This window comes from Nanorana parkeri, unplaced genomic scaffold, assembly GCF_000935625.1.
Source record: "Nanorana parkeri isolate BGI_ZX_2015 unplaced genomic scaffold, ASM93562v1 scaffold377, whole genome shotgun sequence".
Lineage (NCBI taxonomy): Eukaryota > Metazoa > Chordata > Amphibia > Anura > Dicroglossidae > Nanorana > Nanorana parkeri.
Window position 1 is genome coordinate 798,242 of NW_017306645.1, and position 22,992 is coordinate 821,233.

The window sequence follows — 22,992 nt, forward strand, 5'->3', positions numbered from 1 at the left end:
GGGAAAGGGGGGGGATGGAGGAATCCAACAGCAAGAGAGAAATAACAATACACTAATACACAGAATTATAATTGAAATACATTAAACTGCCCTAAATACTATCCCATTTCAAGAAAAAAAATGCTTTAATTTTGGATTGAAGTCCATTTAATAGAAATCGCTCCACTCCCCTACGAGCCATCTGCAGAACAGTGAGTAGCACTAATGTTTTATCTGATGGAAACCTACAAAGTCCTGTCAGTTTGAGCATGTATCTTTTTGTTACGAAGTTTGTGGCAAGTTAGATGGCTACTTAATATATACATGTTTAACGTGTTTGTGCATGCGTATCTAGTCTTCTCAAGAACACATTGCGTCAACCATTTTACGACTGACCTCGGTGGCGTTTTAATGTTCGTGTGGCACTTGTAAAGCACTCGTGTAACCTGAAGGATATTTGAATGTTTGACTGCAGTAAACCCAGAATCGCGGTCACCTGCTTGAAAGACAACTAAAAGCATTTTCAGTCTTAATATGTTATGTTTCAACTTAACATTTTAAACTTCATCCTGACTTTTCTCTTTATATTAACTACTGTTTGGAATCTAAACACAAAAATGAGTCGGATCTCGCTTAAAACTTAACCTAACTGTAAAAAAAACAAACCGAAACTGGCGTAATATTTAAATCGGTAATTGTGTATCTAAATTTTTATTTCGCTTCGTGAAAATTGCATATAAACAGCAGTATTAAAACGTTGTGCATATGATTGTGGCTCTTGTCCCTTTACCCCACTTTGACTTGATTGTTTGACACTGCAAAGTGAGTATGAATCTTCGATCCTTTTAATTGACTGACAGAGCTCTCCCATTATAAAAAGGTCAGGAAGCCGTTACTTTTGGAACATAAACTAACATTTTGTTTTTGGTGCTTCAGAGATTTGTATGGATATGGAGAAGGCCAGGAGCCAAGACATGACCGTTCCCGCTCCCCACTGCGCTCTAGCCCAAGGCGTGTTAGTAGAGAACCACGTGAACGAGATTTAAGAGCAGTTCGAGATGGACGTGAACCAAGAGACATTCGAGATCCCAGAGACCTGAGAGATTCCAGAGATCGTGACAATCGAGATTTGAGAGATGGCCGTGAAAGGGATTTCCGTGATGCTCGCGATGCAAGAGATCTGAGGGATGCTAGAGACAGGGATATCAGAGACCCTCGAGATGCTGAAGACATAAGAGGTCCTCGTGATAGAGACATGCGAGAACTTCGAGATAGAGAAATCAGAGATCGAGACACCAGAGATCCTCGAGATTCCAGGGAATACAGGGACCCTCGAGACGTAAGGGATGCTAGAGATCTTCAGGTGCGTGATACCCGTGATGCAAGGGATGCGAGAGACCCATTGTTTGAAAGATACAGGGAGGCGCGAGACCCAAGGGATCCGTTATACAGGTTTGAACTTTTTGTTTTAAAGATTTAAAACCCAAAAAATGTCTGACTTGCATGTCATTTGTATAAATGCAGTTTTTTGTTTTCCTGAGATTTATACACTTTGGTTGCTTACAGCATTTTGAGTTGAAACTGAAAAAAAAGAAAAAATATAAACTACAACAACAAATACAGGGTTATTCACAAAAGGGTGAAGAGTTTGGAGAAGGCAGGAGAAGTGAACAATCTAGGACAACATAGCTGAACTGGAAAGTGAGCTGAATTGGAGAATTTTACCAAATCAACTATTTTGTCCTAGATTGTTAGTTTCTCCAAATTCTTCACCCTTTTGAGAAACCGTATTGATTAGTGGCAGGTATTGAAGGTAGCCCTGCTTTCTGAGGAAAATAGTTTAATTATAAGGAAGGAATTTAAGGACATTCTCTGCAAGAACTGCTGCCATTCTTTGCCTAATCCTCCCCCTCTCCTGCTATTGGCCAGCTTTTTTTGCTAAATGCAACTGTCAATCCAATGAGAAGGCAGACTTGTTCTTTGCAGTCATGTGCTCTGCCGCTTATACAAATGTAGGAGTTATGGAAAGCCTCAGCAATGCAGCTACCAGAGATCGAACCAGGAGTCTTAGGGAGGCATTATTTTTTTAACTTCCAATTTCAGCCATTGCATGAGAAAATAAACTTTTTAGTTATTTTTCAAATACTATATTGGTTCATGTTTTTGCATAGAGAGATTATAGCAATCAAGAGATGAGCATCTCTCTAAAACTTACATTTTAGAATATGGATGTGTGCATATACCGACATGGACAAATTTGGTGGTACGCTTCCATGACCACTCAATAGAACACACAATTTTCTTTCAAATAATTTGAACCTGACAAAAGTAATTGACATCCATCATTGTTCCATAATTATTAAAATCAGGCTTTGCTTTCGATTTTTGATCTGAATGTTTTAAATAAAACTTAACACCTAAGTATACAAATAAAACTAATATAGCTTGGACAGAAAAGATGGGACTCAACCTAATATTTTCTTGTACAACCTTTTTAGAGGCAATTGCTGCAAACAAGCAATTTCTGTAGCACTCGGCGAGACTTCTGCAACTGCCGGCAGGTATTTTCGCTCATTCTTAAGCAAACTGCTCCCAGCTGTCTCAGGTTTAAATGGAGCTTCTCCAGATGGCATGGTTCAGCTCTTTCCATACATGTTTAATGGGATTCTGATCAGGACTCATAGAAGGTCACTTCAGAGTAATCCAATATTTTATTCCTAGCCATTTGTGGCTGCTTTTGGGATCATTGTCCTGTTGTAGAACCCATGACCTGCGAGTGATACAGCTTTCTGACACTGGGCAGTATGATTTGCTCTAGAATTACTTGATAGTCTTGGGTTTCATTGCGCCCTGCACAGGTTGAAGGCACCCTGTGCCATGTGCAGCAAAGCTGCCCTAAAACATAACCCCAGCCACCTCCTATGTTTCACAGTAGGCACAGTTATTTATTTATTTTTTTTAAATCTGTTAACATAGAGCTGATGTGGATTGCCAAAATTGCAGCTTTGTCTCAATTGTCCAAAGGACATTCTCCGTGAAGTACTGTAGCGTGTCCAATGTGCAGCAAAGCACATTGACTTGGAAAAAAAACAGAAAAATATGGGATTTTTTAAAATATGTGGAGTCTTTATTCAATTATGGATGGTGTGATCAGTCACTGATGTACCTTGGAGATGAACGTGTTTCCCTTTGGAAATTTTCCTTGGCTCTTTGTCTACAATGCACATTATTCTGTTCAACCTGCAGTTGATTTTCATCTTGCAGCTACATCCATGGAGGTTGGCTAAACTCCCAAGGACTTTAAACTTTGTGATATTAAAGTCAGAAGGATTTTAAGCTATTTCAAATTCAAATAAAATCACTTACAATGGATGCTGCTCCTTTAAAGTTTAAAAAGTTTGTTTTCTGCAGAATCGGTTGGTGCCCTGAGCTCTGGCCCTGACTTACTGACTCCTTTCACAAGCAGAGTGCTATGCATTCACCCTTGTGTGCTTGTGCATTTCCACAAACAGCAAATCAAACTACGTCCCCCTCCAGGCTCCCTCTCCTCAAGCTAGCAGATGAACAGTTGCTGGAGTCTCCTGTTTCCTTTTATCAGGAAAGCTAAGCTGAGGGACTTGGAAGCAGTTATTCAGAAACATGATTGTAGGTGTTAAGGCACCAATGTAAAGCAATCCTTTGCTGGGCGATGTAAATTTGTTTGATCTGGATTCGTTATTGAAAAAAAGTTTGAGATTTTAAAAATACTTTTAATATTTGCAACTGTAGCCTCAAGAGCATCAAGCTGGTTGAAGATGGTCTTATAGCCTTTTTGACATGCTGGTCTATCGTTTTTTTTTCTGTTCTCTGACAACTCTCCTTTGCTTTCTCTTGTCCATGTTAGTTTTAGTGAAGACAATTGTACTAAGCAGTGGAATGACTACTTATGGATTATAAAATTGAAGACATTTGTGATACTAATTACAGAAAACCTTTTAGTTTGAAATCACTATGATCCAGTTATTTAGAATCTTTTCTACAGGTACCTACAGATCTGTATAGGTCGTTTTAGAATATCTTTTATAGAAGAAACAATCATTTTTTCTCCTTTTTACGCTTCCTTTTCTTTACTCTAACATTCCAAGGGTGTGCAGGTATAAATTAGACAATTTTGTTTTTATTTCATCACTGTTCAGGAGAAATGAAACACATTGTTTCAATAAGTTGTCAGGGTACCAACAAATATTACACGCGTGTGTGTTCTACCCACATGCTTGGATGTTGTGGAATTATCTCCAGTGACATGACAGCATTTAACTAGCTACTTTTTATGATGGAACACTTTGGTGTACAGTAGAGAGCACCAGAAAAACTAAGCGCATGACAGCAAGCCACCATTACCCTAGCAATCTTTAGCAAGCATTTTGACTTTTTATTGGCCAAGCAATACGCATGAGAAGTGTCAAAAACACAGATAAATCGAATGCAAAGATGTGAACTTATCGTTCAGATTGCTATGTTTGAGAAGTTCTGTGGCAAGAAATGTTTGCGGTGGCTCCTTCTACTCCTGTGTCTTAGGGCATATAATTGAGATGTCTTTGACAATGATTGGACCAATTGCTACAACTGGAAGTACTCCTCATAAAGCATTCCAAATTGTAGAGGTACACTCTTGCCAAAATGTATTTTTAAATCTTGAAATGCATACAGATAATCAAAAGGCATCTTGTTTTTAGACAGCTGCTATTCTATCTGCTTTGAAATACGGTGGCAGATGGTAAAGTGTGCTAAAAATTACGGTGCAGTTATTCCATTGTGAAGCACAGAACATATATGCAAAGGGAAACGGGTAGATAGGGTTGTGTGTGTTTTAACAAAATATGGTACTGTATTGGCATTCTACATAATGGCAATATATATCTGTTCCTCTTTATGTGCCTTTACCATGGTAACCCTAAGAAGGGCGAGTTGACATTTCTAGTGATCTTCTGAGATGTTTAATAATGGTTGTCTACCACAGTATCTAAACATTCTAGCTCTGCCAGCTCTAAACTATATGGACCCCCCGGGCCTTGAGTGGGCTGTAAACATGACACATTTGTAATAGTTCCATTAAATTTCAAGGTCTTGCATCACATAACTTCATATAGAGGGCCTCAAAGCGGCCCCTCGACTCCATCAAATGGCTGTGAATGATATGTATGTAATGTAACGCACTGTACAATAGACTGCTAGAGTTTGCTTTTACAATGCCTGTACCTGCCCCCTTGCAGCCACCTTAAAAATGTACTGGCACCACATTTTGATATACAGTGAGGAAAATGATTTTGATCCCCTTCAGATGTTTTACGTTTGCCCACTTACAAAGAAATGAAAGGTCTATAATTTTATGATGGGTGTATTTTAAATGATAGAGACAGAATATCAACCAGAAATCCAGAAAAAAACACATGAGACAAATGTTATGAATTGAGTTGCAGTTCATTGAGTAAAAATAAGTATTTGATCCCCTACCAACCAACAATAATTCTGGCTCCCTCAGACTAGATATGTTGTACACAGATTAGTCCTGTCAATTTAAGAAGGTGCTCATAACGACAACTCATTATGTATATAAAAGACACCGGTCTACAGAATCTTTCTTCCATTCAAACCACCACCGTGGGCAAGGCATGAGCTTGTGGATGATCTCATAGCAGTTGGGACCACAGTCACCAAACAAAACATTAACACAATACACCGACATGGATTGAGATCCTGCAGCGCCCGCAAGGTCCCCCTCAAGAAGGCACATGTACAGGCCCGTCTGAAGTTTGCCAATGAATATCTAAATGCTTTAGACAAGGATTGGGAGAAAGTGCTGCGGTCAGATGAGACCAAAATTTAGCTCTTTGGCATTAACGCGACTCGCCGTGTTTGGAGGAAGAAAAATGCTGACTATGACATGAAGAACACCATCCCTATAGTAAGCAAAAAGAGGGAACATTATGCTTTCTGGCTGCTTCTCTGTTAAAGGTACAGGCCAACTTTGCTGCATTGAGGGGCCAATGGAAGGGGGGGCCATGTATTGTAAAATCTTGGATGAGAACCTCCTTCCCTCAGCCAGAACACTGAAGATGGGTCGTGGATGGGTCTTCCAGCTTGACAATGACCCAAAACATACAGCCAAGGCAACACAGCAGTGGCTCAAGAAGAAGCACAATAAGGTCATGTAGTGGCCTAGCCAGTCTCCAGACCTTCAACCTATAGAAAATGTATGGAAGGAGCTGAAACTTCGAGTTGCCAAGAAACCTTAAGGATTTAGAGAAGATCTGTAAAGAAGAGTGGACCGAAATCCCTCCTGAGATGTGTTCAAACCTGGTAACAAACTACAAGAAATGTCTTACCTCTGTGCTTGCCAACAAGGATTTCCCACCAAGTACTGTCATGTTTTGCTTGGGGATCAAATACTTATTTTACTCACTGTACTGCAACTCAATTCATAACATTTGTATCATGTGCTTTTTCTGGATTTTTGGTTGATCTGTCCCATTTTTAAAATACACCTATGATAAAATTATAGACCTTTTAATTTGTACGTGGGCAAACTTACAAAATCCGCAGGGGATCAAATCATTATTTGCCACTGTACCTCAGCAAAGTCCAGTATAAAAAGTACAAAATATGTGAGATGGTGTGAAGGAAGTCGAATTGTTAGTATATAAACCAGTTTAGTAAATTATTTTCCTTCACTTCCTGGAAATCAGCACCTAGACAAGAGCAACTGACTGTTGGCTGCTAGGGCACAATAGCTGCATGATGAGTATCAAAATTCTGTGGGTTGGGCACCAGGGTCCCAACTACCGTATTTTTCGCTCCATAAGACGCACTTTTTTTTTCCCCTCCAAAAGGAGGGGGAAAATGTGCCTGCGTCTTATGGAGCGTATACCTGTGTCTGTGTTGCATGATCAAACCTTCAGCGCCCCTTCACACTTCGCACGGGCTTGCAGCCTTATGTGCCTTGCGATCACATTGCGGCCGGAGGGCGTGGCTACGGCGCCATTCACTTTAATGGCCCACCACGGCCCCTCCTGCCCCACTAAAAAGTTAGCCGGTGACTATGCGAGGCAGTGTGTTCCGGCCAGAATCGGGCCGGAACGCACTGCAACAGGTGTTAACGGGCCCTAATACCAGAATTAACAGGTTAACAGATCCAGGAATATATCATGAGATTGGAAATTCTAGAGAAATTCTTACATTACTCTTGAAGTAAACCCACTAGATTTAGTAGTCTAAAACTAAAACAATTCAGATGACTAAAATATGACAAACTAAATGGCATTTGAGTCAGGCTATTTTGCTGTCAAATTAACACTGATATAAATGTTATCTACATCTGAAGGTTTCCGTTGAAAAGTTTTCTCAGATTTTGTGGTTTTTTTGTTTTTGTTTTTTCTATTTTCTTCAGAGTCGGAGATGTCGCTGATAAGTTTCGCCTTGATGATCTCTACAGAAAGAAAGATGATTTGTATGATCGGTTTAGGGATCCCCTCGATAGGTTTCCCGAAGGTGCGTATATTATTTTTTCCTACACTGATAATTGTTTCATTTGGTTTGTATTTCCTCTAATACTTTGCTACATGATATGGAAAAACATTTCCAAGATATCTTGTCTTTCACGCAATGCCTGGGACCCTCCTGTGGTTCTGGATTACTTTTTCTTCTTTATTTCCTAATTAATGTGCTTTATATATTTGTAACGGAATACAACTCTTGCTACATACAATGTGGTAGAGTCAGCCTTGAACTTAGGGGACTTGGCAAATAAAGTAATTGTAAACCCTAACTGACATTTTACTAAAGCACGGTCGTGTTTGTTTTTTTGTTGCACCTCAGTTCTCCTGCCTGCTTCAGCTTCTTTGCAGCCACTTCCTGCCTAGAGGCATGCAACCCGTAATGTTTGCATAGCATCTCTCAGGTTTCCCAAGGGTGGCAATAATGGTCCACGTCAGTTAAAACTGCTGCATTGAAAATTTGTGTGACAGTGAAGGTACACGATTGGGAGACGTGCAGTGTTGTCACCCTATGACAGGAAGTGCCTGAACACGCATCCTCATGGCAGGATCACCAGGTATTTTTAATGAAAGTGAAATGACATGTTTAAAGCTTCAGAGATTTTAGTTATTGGGTTTGCATAAAGTTCAACTCATAAATAATTGTTCCTACGTGAGCAGTGTTTACATATTGTGTACTTCTTACACATTCGTCTATGCTTTATATTTAGATCGATTGAAACGAGAGGAACGGCGCCGTGAAGAGTTGTACAGGCAATATTTCGATGAAATCCAAAGGAGGATTGATGCTGAGCGCCCTGTGGATTGCTCTGTTGTGGTGGTTAACAAACAGTCAAAGTAAGATTGCAGATTTGGTTTGTCATCTTTCTTTTCGGTGAGGCTGGTGTCACACTATGACTAATGTAATCTGCAATTTCAATTTTTGCCTCCAAACTTTCCTCCAGGGAATATGCAGAAACTGTGGGACGTAAGGTGCGTGACCTTGGTATGATGGTGGACCTGATCTTTCTAAACACGGAAGTATCACTGACCCAAGCCTTGGAAGATGTTTCTAGAGGAGGTTCACCTTTTGCTATTGTGATAACCCAGCAGCACCAGACACATCATTCTTGCACTGTCAACCTCCTTCATGGAACACCTCAAGGTATTCTACTTGTGTTTTTTGTTTTCCTTGCAGTTGGTGGAGAATAAAGGTGATATTTTTGTAGTCGTCTCTCAGGACAATAGTTTATAAAAAATGGTATATTGGGCCTAAATGGAATCATGGGGTGACTACGAAGGACAGCCCAGTATCATCAATTTTTAAATTGGGCATTTGTCCACTTGGTGTTTAAATTAGATGTAAACACTGAGGCTGATGTCGCATGGGCAATATGCTCAGTGACTGAGCGAACAAAGAAATTTCTTTGGCTGCAATTCATATTTTGTTAGGAAGGACCACACCGGGTAGTCATTCTGTAGCTGTTACACAATCGTCAATGTTGTTTTTTTAGTTTCTTGAAGTACAGTGTATCAGAAACAGTTGCTGCTTTTTTTTTTTCCAATAAAATATTTCAAAACTTTCATTCTTTGTTGAATCTGAGTGCTGCTGCTCTCCTGCAGCCTTTTTTGCAGCCATCTTATGCCTATATGTATGCATTTGGATGGCGGCAAGGCATTTCTCAGTTTTTTACTGATTGAGACAATGGTGGACCATGCTGCAGTATTGCATGTTGAAACAGCCACTTTATCTTAATCGGAGGCTTGTGTGACAAGGTGATAATACAGTAGCACAAATTCCCAGAAAGTGTTGTCGCCTTACAAGTTATCTGAACAAGGACCTTAATAGCAGGATTACCAGCTATTTTTTTAAATTTTAATTTGTTTAGTAATCGGAGATGCAGATTTCACAATGTTGAAAACAACTTGTGTGTTTAGACTAACATGTTTAAGCCTATGAGGATTTTTGTGATTGTGTTGATACATAATCAACTTTCTAATGCCTGAAGTGTAAAACAAGAAGTCTGGAAATGATTACACCGCACTTTACTATGAATGTCTATCATCCACAAATGTTCAGAGTGCAGCTAGTGAGTTCCTCTAGTTTGTCCAGAGTGAGTGAGGGTTGGATTCTGTATCAAGTTTCTGCTTCTGTGTGTGGGGCCCATTGGGCAAATGTCACGTCTGTTTCAGTCTTTGTGGTGGCGTTTTCACTGGGGTAGATGGTGAAGGAAATAAGCAGGGACACTGTTAGCAATAGCAAACTAATGGAGTGGCCTTTGCTGCCTTCCATTCTAGCGTAGAGAAAGTATTTATAGAGTTTATATCCTGTTGTCACTGCAGCAGGAAGTAAGATGTCATTTTCCCAGTGTAGATCCAGAGAGCAATAAAAACCATATGAATGGCATAACGTTTTTTCTAACTATCCAAAACAGACAAAAATGTGTGGCTATAACTCTAGAGGTCATCAGCTTGGTACTGGATCTGCTTTCACTTTCAAGTAGTATTAAAATCTCAAACTTTTTTTTTCCCAGTAATGAATCCAGGTCAAACAAATTTATTTCACAACAAAGTATTTCTTTACATTTTTGCCCAAACACTTCGTCATTATGTTTCCGAAAAGCTGACCATCTCCCTCCAGCATTCGTCCATCTACTAGCTTAGAAAAGGAAGGAGTGGGGGGCGGGGAAGTGGGTTGCTGTTCCTGTTTGTGGAGACACGCACAAGGGTGGCTCCTTAGAACCCTACAAGGAAAAGGAGCCACCCTAAAACAGGATATGAGGACCAGTGCTCAGGGGACCAGCTGATTCTGCAAGAAACTAAAATGTTGCAGCATCCATTGTAAGTAATTAAATCAGCACTTGAAATAGCTTAATCTTTTTGACTTGAATATTTTAAAGTGAACCTTTGGGTAAACTAAAAGTAACAAACAAACATCAGTAAGAGAACATTGAAAGCACCTATCAGTTGCTGCAGAATCATTGTGGTGCAATCTCCCAGGAGCCTCCCAGCTTACATATACATAAAAACCTTCTCAAAGTTGCTCCCCCCCCCCGATTGTATTGCAATTTTCATCAAAGTTGCTTTTAAAGCGAGGACAAGTGCACCACTTTGCTTGCCAATGTGAGGATACCCAGGCTTTCTAAAATGTCACTTGTCACCAGGTATTGCAATGTTCACGTGCCTAATCTACACTCCAAGCAAGGGAAGAAAAAAATGAGCTCCAGTCAGCTGTCTTCTGCACTGATGCTGCAAAACTGAGTGTGCTTTTTGGATTGCACTGATTTGGTGTTTTACATTTCCAGAAGACCCAAATCTTCATGGGATTGTAGTGATAAATACATGATATGAACTACTAAAATGTAACCTTGGGGACTCATTTCTGATCTTTCACAATATGTTATATTGGTGCGCACCCTTTAAAACTGGGCTTTTGTCCAACCAAACTAAGGGATGTCAGCTGTCAAATCACAAATGAAGACATTGTCAGGATTTGTGGTGTTTGTTTTCCAGATTTGCAGAATAAGACCCAGTATGCCATGCGAGTCCTCCATTTTCTGAATTCTGGAAAGAATTCTGCTTTGTTTGGATATAGAATAGAAAAATTATTTGAAGTTAAAAAGGGGGGGGTGGGGTACGGCACTAAATTTCTACCTAGACCTGAACTAATCAATGAAGAATAGGGGTGTGGGTGGTTATGGTAGTTTTGATGTGTTTTGTTAAATGGTCCTTTTGTGGAATAAATGAGATGTTTTCAGCTCTGTACCTGAAAGTTTTTTTTTATTGTGTGGGTATTTGTCATGCGCATGGAATGTCATTTTGTTACAGAACATCGAAACATGCCACTTGCTGATGCAATGCTTCTTGTGGCACGAAACTACGAACGGTACAAAGTGGACTCTCGAGAGAAGGAACGTGAAGATATTGCACGGCAAGCTGCCAAGCTGTCTGCAGAAGCTATATTAAAAGAGCGTGGTTCTCTGGATGAGGGAGGAAGGGGGGGTCACCCTTCTGGAATAATGACCCTCCTAGGCTTATTGGCAGATAATAGATATGTGACTGCTGAAGAAATAGACAAAGTGGTTCTATATTTACAGCAGCGAAAAGAGAGAATATTGACCATGTCTGGTGACCCCATAACATGTAAGTTTCTTGCATTGTTTAATTTGGCTGTGTTTGTTTTTCCCCCACTGATTAATTTACCATTTACTTATCAACTTACATCATCTTCTTGATTTGCAGCACAACTTTCAAGACAAACGGGAACAGCACCAACTTCTCATGATAACCAATCTACTCATGCTGGCAGTCAGACACTCCAGCTGAGTCAACAATTAGGCTCTACTTCGGCAGCACCTCAGGGCGCAAGCACCTCTCAACAAGAGCTGCAGGCAAAAATTCTCAGTCTGTTCAACAGTGGAGTTTCTACCACTTCTAATACTGTCAGCTCTGCAGTATCTGCTGCCCCAAGCCTGAACTATGGCAGCATGCCTAATACTCAGCAACGGTCATCAACATCAATGGATGCAGGAATTCTTGGTCCAGCCCCACAAAGAAACCAACCAATATCAAGTCAACTTCCAAATACTATGGGTGCAGGAGCTGCAATTAGAAATGCAGCACCTCGACCTGGCCCATCTCAAATGCAAATGCTTTATGGTCAACTTCCGAATCGTGTCCTGGTACCTGGCAGTGTTCCAGGTCAGAGACCAGGAGCATCATCTGGTATAAATTTTGACAACCCCAGTGTGCAAAAGGCTCTAGATACACTCATCCAAAGTGGGCCCTCCCTTTCTCATTTGGTGGGTCAGGCAGCAGGCCAGGCTCTTCGTGGTGGGCTACAGCAACAGCCTATGGCATCCTATCCCCGTCACTTTTAGTGAAGAAGTGCTCCAAGTACATTGGCCATTCTCATAGGCATAATTTAGCGTTACATTTTGTAACATGTAAGAAAGAGTTGTAAGTCTTTCCTTCATTATCGGTTAATCCTTTCACAATATCATGCAATGATTAACTAAATGTTCTTTGAGTAAAATGTTAATTATTGTCCTTACCAGTCAAGGTCCCAAGACAAGCTCCGAAGCATTTCTACTAGAAATTTTGCATTTGTGAATGATAATTCCCTGCTTTGTTATGATGATGATGTTGTTGTTGTTGTTGTTACTTGGAAATGTATTTTGTTGCAGCCTTTTTTTTTTAAAGTAAAAGTTCCTCTTGAAAAAAAAGAAGCTTTCTTGCAATGATTGCTAAAGGCAGGCAGTTCAAGCCTGTATCCATACAATTTTCGTGGGTGTCGAGTTCACTGGTAATCCATTTCTCATCGAAGCATAAAAGGGATGAAGAAACACAAGATGTACCTCATGCATTTTGCTTTTTTTGTACATTTTGCTAGATGCCTTTAAAAGTGTAAAATTGTAAGTAATTTTTACACAATTACTGAACTGTTACTCATGGCCGTGTGTCATTGTGCATAAGCTTTTTCATTTTCCAAAGCTAAATCCATAAGTCTCTGATCTGCAAGTCAAGACGTTGATTAGTAAGTAAATTAGTTTTTTTTTGTTTTTTTTGAGCAGTGTGTACTCCTTCTAGTCCATGTTCACCAACTGTACAGTGCATAGCATAAGGCTTCATCCCCCTTGGACATTGGTAAGGTTACAACATGGTTCACATTGTGTTGTGGTGATGCAAGGTAATGCAGCGTGTATGCGTTGCAGTTCCATTCATTCAGAATGACACCAACGCATTAAGGCAATAAACCTGCCCTAAAGTGCACCACAACCCACAGTATTTCACTATGGTCAGATCTGGTCTGTGTGCTGTGGTGCGTTGGCAGCTTCAAAATTAATGAACATGCATACAGTAATTCGCCACAAAGAATTGAAGGGATTTTAACACCACATTGCATATCATCCTTGACACTTCAAGAACTATGAAGTGCGTGATTTCCACTCATCCTAATATTTGGAGCCAACTTGTGGCAAAGAAGCTGTCACAGGTCGGCTCTATTGATTGGGGAGTGAGCAGAAGCATACTGTCAATCCGCTCACTTCCCGATTGTCTCCCTGCAGTGTGCGGTGACAGTGAGTCCCCGCATGGGTTCTCCCCTCTCCGGTCCTCCAGTGCTGACTGGAGGAAGGGAGGGGGCGGGCACAGCTGTCACTGCCTCTAGATAGGCATAGCCCGCTGTCAATCAGTCAGCTGGGTGGATCCAGACAGTATTGTCAGGATCCGTCCCGCCTGCGGCGCTCTTGGCATATAGCGGGCAATAGCTCACGATATACTGAGCTTTGAGTCACGGGAGTAGGCTAGTATATGTCCTTCTGTGACCCTAAAGAGAACTATGGGGGTAAACACTTACCGCTTACCCATAGTTCTCTTTTAAAGGCTCTAAAAATACTAATTTAGCTTTTATGAATATAAAAAAAAAGGAATCTGTTGGTTACAGAATTATTCACCCGAGTCAATGCTTCATAAAACCACCTTTTAACTTTATTCGGTTTTTTTAGGATAAATGCACACAAGCTTTTCATATCTGCATTCTGCTATATTTGTTCATTATTGCGATCTCAAGGTGACCCTTTTTATTTAAGATGATTTTTTTATGACCCAACCCTAATTGGTATTTCTCCAGTTTATCCCAGAATAGTTCTTAATAGCTCATTGGACTTCAGAGTGTGATTACAGAGTCTCCAACAAAATCTCTTACCTTTTTTTTAGAATTTTTTATATCGGTTAATAGATTCGATTGCAGTGGGGATAATTAAAGGTTTTCACACCAGTGCGGTTAAATACGTATGCAATTTTTTCTGTTTTTAGTCTGAAACTGTTCCTACTGCCACCTTTTTGGGGGGTGGGTGGGTAGATAAGTGATTTGAAATCGCATGTAATCCAATTGAATTCTAAGTTGTGATATTACAAAATGTGGAGAACTCAGAGAGTGACTGACTGCTTTGGTAAGGCATTGTACATCACTTTACAACCAACAGATTTAATCATGGCAGACAAAACATTTTTGGCAATGTAAATATCTGAGCTGTTGTAAAGTTGTTAAAGGTTCTGGCTTCATGGCTGGTTTTCAGGCCTTGCTTCATTAACAAGTGGGTCACTGACTTTAAAACAAGTCTACAGTCTGCAAGGTTATACTTACAAACGTTCTACTTTTACAATCAAATTTGAGAAAATCCCACTATGTTTCTATATGTTCCCATTCACACAGCATACATAAACAACATTTTAGTTCAATCTGAATTTATTAAAGATTTGCAAATGTGGTACAAAAAGGCAGACAGACAATTCCACCTTGACAAAAAAAAAAAAAACACAATACAAATAATAACAGGAGCAAGATAAGGGCCTGCGGGCCCAGGGGCATCGTCAGCAAGACAGGTATCAGACTATAATCAAAGTCATAACATCTAAATCAGCGGTGGCCCCCTTAGCACAGCGCATAGTGAAAATCATGTATGGCGGTATACACCAAGGAATGTTTGTAGCGTCTCCACCCATCACAGCTGAACATGAGGCCAGGTTAGGATGCAGACCGCTTAAGTGAGCATAGCGTGCTTCTCGGGCAGCCTTGCACAGCAAGTGGTCAACCAACATCTTGTGAATAGCATTGGGAAGGGGGAGGGGGGTAAGTGAGAACAGTTCTTAGAGGAAGAAGGAAGGGAGAAGGTAAGCACATGTGGGCAGAGCAAAGAAAGAGTCAGGAAAGGGGATGGTGATCTCCCACCCCCTGCCAGGCAATCAAACGGCTTCTTCAGAGGGAGTATATTGAGGCGAGAGGGCAGCTAGGAATCCAGCAGAGTTCCTGAAAACAATCCAGGCAGACCACGTGTGGACATATTTATCCCCCTCAGCCCGTTCCTCTGCCAGAAGGCTCTCTAGGTCAGCAATGCGGTCCATCTCCACAACCCATTCCGCGAGGGTGGGTACCACCATTGTGCGCCAGTGCCGTGGGATAACAGTCCTGGCTGCTGTAAGAAAGTGTCGCAGAAGACCCTTCGCCCGCTTGAGTGGGCCAGGGATCATGGACAATAGCAGAATTTTGGGGTCGTTTGCAGTTACTGTTCCCGTCACTCTGAGGTATATCCTCAACACCTCCTGCCAGAATCCTTGGAGCATAGGGCAGCTCCACCATATATGGGTCATATTTCCTGGGGAGGTACCGCATCTCCAACAAGAATCCGGTACCGTGGAGTAATACTGATGTAGGACAGAAGGGCATCGGTACCATCTAGTGAGTATTTTAAAGTTCTTCTCGTGGGCCTTACTAGCTACGGAGAGGGAATGTGTAAGGGCAAATGACTTCTCCCAGTCATCAGCCGTACAGGTGAGATCCAGTTCACGTTCCCAAGTCGAGGTGTAGGTAGGCAGAGTAGGGGATGTCAAGTGGTAGAGCAGGGAGTAGATAAGGGAGACTACGTGGGACGGTGGTGTTGAAGCCAGTAGGAGGGAGTCAAACTCTGTCGGCTCCCCATCGAGACCTTCCGGTCCAAGGAGTGGGGAAACAAAGGAGCGAAATTGTCCTTCCGACAACCATTCCCCAGGGCCTGGGTCAGGGCGGGCCACCCCTGCCAGAGGCTGAGCCTGTAATGCTGAGAGCACTCTGCGATGGGAAGCCTTTGTCCATCTGCCGAAGGAAGATCCCGTTAGGGCCGTGGGGAAAGCCGGGTTCCCAAATAAAGGTCATCGGGCCAATGTAGGCCAACATGGAGTGTTTAGAGACATGTCGGTCCCACAGCTTCAAGGCATGGGCTGTCAATAGGGGCAGGGAGGGGTGTACCGGTCTGGATCTAGGGGGCACCCACGGTAGCGCCTGTAGATCACTCCCCGCGAGAGTCTCCTCCAGTCTGACCCATTGTTTCTCCTCACCCTTGTGAAACCAGTCCACTATGCGAGTCAGAACGGCAGAGGCGTGGTAGAGAAAGATATCTGGTGTGCTCGCCCCCCCCTTTGCGTTTCGGAAGGGCCAGCGATCGATAGCTAAGGCGTGGATGCGTAGTGCCCCAGATAAACTTCGTGAAGGCCCGTTGGATCTGTTTCAGGTAGACAGACGGTAAGAAGATAGGTACCCTCTGGAACAGGTAGAGAAATCTGGGGACTATGTCCATTTTGAGTGCGTTGATCCAGCCCAGCCAGGAAATGCGTTTGCGGTCGTATGTAGCTAGGTCGAGGGAGAGTTTGTCAAGCAGGGGGCGAAAATTAGCAGAGAATAAGTCAGCTAGATTGGGAGGGAGGGAGACACCTAGGTATTTCAGTGAGGCCGAGCAGATACGGAAGGTAGTTGTCAGTCAGGAGGCAGAGGTCCGTAGTCCCCAGGGATACATTTAGGATTTCCGATTAGGTAAGGTTGACCCGAAAATTACTCAGCGCTAAAATGTTGGAACGCGCGTAAAATCGTGGGCATGGCGATATGAGGATTAGTCACATAAAGTAGCAGATCGTCTGCGAACAACGCCAGTTTAGAAGTGTGCGGGCCCACCTGAAAGGCTGAATCCTGCCGGAGGGCAACTGCCAGGTGTTCCATGGTGAGGATATATAGAAGAGGGGATAGTGGGCAGCCCTGTCTGGTCCCATTAGAGATCTTAAAGCTAGGGGAGAGCGAGCCATTGACTCGGATCCTAGCCGACGGCCAGGAGTAAAGGGCCATTATGTTCCGCAACATGGCGGGACGTATCCCCAGTTGAAGTGGGGAGTGTTGGAGTAAACACCAGTCTAGGCGATCAAACGCTTTGTCTGCGTCCACCGACAGGAGACAAAGTGGAGTGCCAGATGTTTTAGCATATTGCATTAGCATCAATGTTCGGATGGTGTTGTCTCGCGCCTCCCGGCCTTGAACAAATCCCACCTGGTCCATGTGGATCACCCCTGGGAGAAGTGGTTTGAGCCAATTGGCGATCAACTTGGCGAACAACTTCACGTCCACATTGAGGAGTGAGATCGGCCGATAGTTTGTACATAGGGAATGGTCCTTACCGGGCTTAGGAATCAACGAAATATGTGCCTCTAGCGACTGAGGAGGAAAGGAGTTTCCACGTGCGATTGAGTTAAACACTCGTAGAAGGAAGGGAGTCAGCTTATCCCGGAAAGAATTGTAAAATTTTACTGTGAAGCCATCGGGCCCCGGGCTCTTACCGGTAGGGGTGGATTTGAGCGCTAAGTTCAATTCCTCTAAGGTGAAGGATGACTCTAATGCCTTTGCATCTGAGTCCTCTAGGGTCGGAAGGGCCGTACGGCCAACGTACTCTGCTATCTCCTCGTTCCGGTCTGGAGGAGGGACGTCCGACTCCGATAAGTTGTAGAGGGAGCTATAGAAATCTGTGAAGGTGCGTTGAATTTCTAAGGGTGAGTTGACGAGAGTCCCGGCCGTGGATTGGATGTGGGGGATATAGGCAGAGGCGGGTCTGGGGTGTAGGTACCGGGCTAGAGCCTTCCCACATTTGTCTCGGGACTCATAAGCTCTGGAGGCCAGTTTCTCCTGATAACTGCGTGTCGATAAATCCAGGAGCCCTAGGAGATGTAACCTAGCCTGAGACACACGTAGCAAGAGTTCTGGGGAGGGCGAGCGTTTGTGGTGAGTCTCTAAAGTCGATAGGTCCTGGAACGCCTCTCGGATACGTCGAGACCGTTCCCTCTTCAGTCTAGCACCCTGTTGAATGAAAAGTCCACGCAGTACCGCCTTCAATGCTTCCCACTGGAGTGGCAGCGGAGTAGCCTCGGATGCATGGGTCTCAAGAAAATGAGTGAGTCTGTCCAAGATAGCCAATGAACAGTGCGGATCAGCTAGCAGGGAGTCGTTTAATCGTCAGGTCCATGCCATAGTCTGGGCCTGAGGGATCTGTAGTGTGAGCGTTACCGCCGCATGATCAGACCATATCATGGGGCCATTGTCACAGTCGAGCACATGATGGGAGGTGAAAAAGTAATCCAACCTGCCGTAGGAGTGGTGTGGCGTAGACAAATGTGTATAGTTACGGGACTGCGGGTGAAGCACCCTCCAGGTGTCAATCAAGCGCAGGCTGGCCAGGCGAAGTTTAACTCTGCGTAATTTGGGAAAGGACACAGCAGAGCGTCCAGTGGACGAGTCTAGGCCGGGATCCAGAGTAAGATTAAAATCCCCACCCACCAATATTGTACCCTCAGCGTAACCCTCCAGGATCTGTAAATACTCAAGAGAGGCAGCCGTTTGGCCTGTATTGGGAAGGTAGAAATTGGCAAGAGTGAGGATCCTACCCCAGAGTGATATTTTCAGCAGAAGGTATCTGCCAAAGGGGTCTGCACGGTGGTCCAACACCGTTGCGGGAAGAGACTTGTGGAGAGCAATGGAAACCCCCCTGGATTTGTGGACATTGTTGGTACTATGGTACCACTCGGTGAAATACCTATTGGCACAGGAGGGAACGTGGTTAGTTTGAAAGTGGGTTTCCTGGAGCATGACAATGTTCACCTTGTTTTTATGCATATGGTTCATAATTTTACCTCTTTTGGAAGGAATATTAAGGCCTCTGGCATTATATGTGCAGAGCCGCAGCTCAGCGGGCAGAGGAGCCGGCCGTTCCATGGCAGAGGGTAGGGGGAGTAGGTCGAGAGGAAGAGAGAGGGAAGGCCAACAGCTAGAAGGGGTAGAATCAGAAAAGCAGAGGGGAAAAGAGCAGTAGAGGAAAGGCAAGTGAGAGAGCAAGGAAGGGAGAGGGAATATGTACACCTAGAAAGGTTAGGGAGGGGGAGACAGCAAAAACTGAAAAGGGCAGATAAAACGCGCTACGTAACGTTAAAGAGTCTAGCAAAGCTAGAACACATTGGCATCTGAGATAATACATATAAACAGTGAAACAGCAGCAAACAATATAACGTGGAACAATGTAGCATCAAACACCTAAATGCATGAAGTAAGCGGGGTCAACTGGAGCTAACACCCCTACAAAGGGTCAATGCCTGGTGTCTCTCTTAGCAGCTTGGCAAAGCCAAACGCGGCATTCGGCCTAATACCTGAGAATAAAGAGGGGCTAGTTAGAGGTATAACAACTACATAAGGAGGCATATGAGGATACACTGCATAGACATGGGGTCAGGCACAATAGAGTGAGTTAGGACCCAAAGCTAGGCGGTTAGGGTCCGACATCAGCCCTCGTTAGATGAGGGGGCTGTAGGCAGAGACAGACCCTGGCCCCTCCGATGGGAGCGGGCCCTCCTGCGACGTTGAGGCAGGACGTCTTGTGGCATGGGACCCTCTCCGACGAATGGTAAGTCCAGCCAGTCCGGGATGGAGACAGGATCAGTCCCAAGAAATCCAAAAAGATCCGGAAGCTGCGATGGAGAGCGGAGATGAAAGGAGTCGTGGCCCTTTCGGATCTGGAGACTGAAGGGGTGTCCCCAGCGGTATGTGGCGCCGACTTGGCGGATCGCATCTAGCAATGGTCGTACCAATCTACACATGGCCAAAGTCAGGCAGGATAGGTCCGGAAGAAGCTGTATGGAGGCCCCATCGAAATCAACCGGGCCCGTTCGCCACGCTGCACGGAGGATCTCCTCTTTGATGGCAAAAAAGTGTACTCGACACAGGACATCCCTCACACGGTTGGGGTCTCCCAGGTTAGCTCCCGCGACCCGGTGTACCCTGTCCAGCTCAATGGCATCTGTGGGTGGTTTCCCCAGAGCCAGGTTAAGTATAGCGGTCACTGTGGCATGTAGGTCAGGGCCCTGGGTAGCCTCCGGTATCCCACGCAGGCGGATGTTGTTGCGCCTGCTCCGGTTTTCGCTGTCTTCCATTCGCAGGTGTAACTGCTGGAGGTGGGTGGCATGGGCATTTTCTAGGATCACCAGCCTGGACTCCTGTGCTGAGACTGAGGCTGACAAAACTGATAGATGGGAGTCAGTGGCTGTGATCCTCTGGTCGAGCTCTCTCACCTCTCCCCGCAGAGCCCCCTCCAATCTAGTGGCCCAGGAGTCAAAGTCCGCCCGAAAGGCGGTGAGAAGGTCACGTACCTCTGTGGCTGCAGATTCTGTGCCTGTAGCTGCAGGCTGGTCTGTGTCATGGGATACTGCCGGCATCGATTGATCCGGGGCGATCTCGGCAGAACTCGGGGCTTCAGAGGAGTGGGAAGGCTCTGGGCTGGCGTCTGAGGCTGCAGGGGATCTGTCCCGGCCTTCTTCGCCGGAGCGATTTTCGGCGCCATCTTGCGGCCTACAGGTGCGCCGCTATCTAGCGGACCTGCGCGGGAGTGCCGCGTAAAATATGGGGCAATGTCCCGGGTGACGGAGGAAGCAGGGGAACCGGGTGAGTCCCGACCGTCGTCGGGCACAGGGGATGAGAGCAGCCTAAAAGGCTAGAAAGTCACTGAATAAGAGCCCCGGTGTAGCAGAGCCCCTGTCTGCACGTCTTCACACCACCATGGCCGGTCACGCCCCCCCATAAACAACATTTTTTTAATGATATTTACCTTTTTAGATGTCTCTTTGGTGAAGGTCTTTGTGCAAGCTACTCTCTGAGTGAAACTGTAGAGTCGGACTGAGCTTTGTCTCAATAACACACAATTCCTTGAAAGGGTTTTACCCTTTGTTAGCACAGACAGTGTTCAAATCTAGTTTACAACTGATAATGAAATTGCCAGCATGGTACAGACAGGGTTAATCAAATAGCCTCTACTCTCCTCCTTAACGTGACACTAAACTCAGGAGTTAAATCTTAAATACATTCAGGTACCTCAACTATTAACAAAAATGTATCTTATGTGTATATCACTCAGCTGTAGATCCTCAAATCATCTCTGAATTGGTGCTGACACTGTCCTTCCTTCTGGAGGGGGGCTACTTTTGTTCCCCATGGTCCCTGTGTGTGTTGTAAAGTAGCCACCGCTCCAAGCTCGCTCCTCTGATGGACTACAATCTCATGTTTAGTTTATTCATTTGTATTGCCATTGTAGTCCATCACGGGAGGAATATGCTACTTTCCTGTCGAGCATCAGAAGATCCTTGCATCCTTTTAGCTTAACTCTCTGTGAGCATGCTTCCTTTGCTATCCTTCTCAGTGTTCAATCCCTTCTTCCGGCTCTCCTTTTCAGAACACGAAGAGGGGAATTTATCATAACTGGAGCAGCTGTGCATGACAACCAATCAGCTTCTCTCTTCAGTTTTTCATTTTCAAATCTTAACTGAATAAAGAGAAGCTGATTGGTTGCCATGCACAGCTGCTCCAGTTTTGATCAATTCCCCTCTGCCTGTTTTATTATCAGCAGCCGGGGAATGTTCTGCAAACCCTTGTGGTACATCATACACAATCTCGGCAGTACTACATTTTCCCTATTTGTCAGCTTCTCTGCTCCTTTGTTATTCTCTGCCACTGAAACACGCACACACACACTTCAATCATTTCATACATACATACACACACTCACACACTTCAATCATTTCATACACACACACACACACACACACTTCAATCATTTCATACACACACACACACACACACTTCAATCATTTCATACACACACACACACTTCAATCATTTCATACACACGCATGTGAAAGTAGTGAGCTAATCCTACCTGGAACACAAAAATGGAGAGAAAACATGATGTCAGACCACATACATGCCAAGAGCAGGCATGCACAGTGATGCCAGACACACGGTAAATGCGCATGCAAAGTATACAAATATGTTACATTGTCACCTATGCATGTAAATGTAGTCGGGCGGCACCATGGTATAAATGCTATTGATATTACATGGAATCGATGCATTGATTGTGAATGTTTATTATATGCATGTAAGATAGGAAAATGTGAAATATGGCGGCTTGAATGGTAATCAAGCAGAATGTGCTCTGCAACATCCATGAGACGGGGAAAAGATGTCTTCACAAAGATGGAAGATGTCTACACAGGCCTAAATATGTACCGTTACTTCTGGTTTGCCAGACCAATGATTGGAATGTATTTTACTTGTCATAGCAATTATATGTGCGCCTTTTGTATGGGTACATGTTTGCTATGTCTTACAGTAAAATTGCACAGCATACATGTCTGTTAAAGGAGAACTATGAGGTGAGTGATTTTCACTCATAGTTCGAGTCGACGTGTGACAATGGAACTGTCACACGTTGGCTCAATAGATCGGGAAGTGAGCGAACACATACCGTTGCTTGCCCACTTCTTGATCATGTCCCTGCAGAGAGCCGTGACTGTCGGTCATGGCTCCCTGCAGGGATTCTCCGATCCTCCAGCCCTGACTGGCGGAACGGTTGGGCCACGTACAGCAGCCTCTAGATAGGCAGAGCCAGCTGTCACTCGCGCAGCTGGGTGGATCTACACTGCATTGTAAATCTGTGGCTTATGTGTGTCATCAGAAAAGTCTGACATGCTGACATTTAGTTCTTGTAAACATGATTGAGGCTTTTGGCATATCAAAATGTAGAGGGCTACAAGAAGATGGCGTTATTTTGTAGATGGATAGGGATTTGTGTTTCGAGGCTTTGGAAATTTGGAGAGTGACAATGTAAAG

The 22,992-nt window shown here is 43.9% G+C and overlaps 1 protein-coding gene across 2 annotated transcripts in view; it reads left to right on the top strand.

The window, feature by feature from the left end:
• The window catches only part of NCOA5 (nuclear receptor coactivator 5), a 36,113-nt gene extending 23,534 nt beyond the window's left edge, over nucleotides 1-12,579 (top strand). For both annotated transcript variants that reach the window (XM_018559047.1, XM_018559046.1), the window contains 6 exons: nucleotides 916-1,431; nucleotides 7,406-7,506; nucleotides 8,222-8,348; nucleotides 8,456-8,655; nucleotides 11,319-11,633; nucleotides 11,733-12,579. In XM_018559047.1, the coding sequence (XP_018414549.1) occupies nucleotides 916-1,431; nucleotides 7,406-7,506; nucleotides 8,222-8,348; nucleotides 8,456-8,655; nucleotides 11,319-11,633; nucleotides 11,733-12,370 (1,897 nt within the window). In that variant the 3' untranslated portion in view covers nucleotides 12,371-12,579. The remainder of the gene's footprint in view (nucleotides 1-915; nucleotides 1,432-7,405; nucleotides 7,507-8,221; nucleotides 8,349-8,455; nucleotides 8,656-11,318; nucleotides 11,634-11,732) is intronic.
• Nucleotides 12,580-22,992: the final 10,413 nt, after the last annotated feature.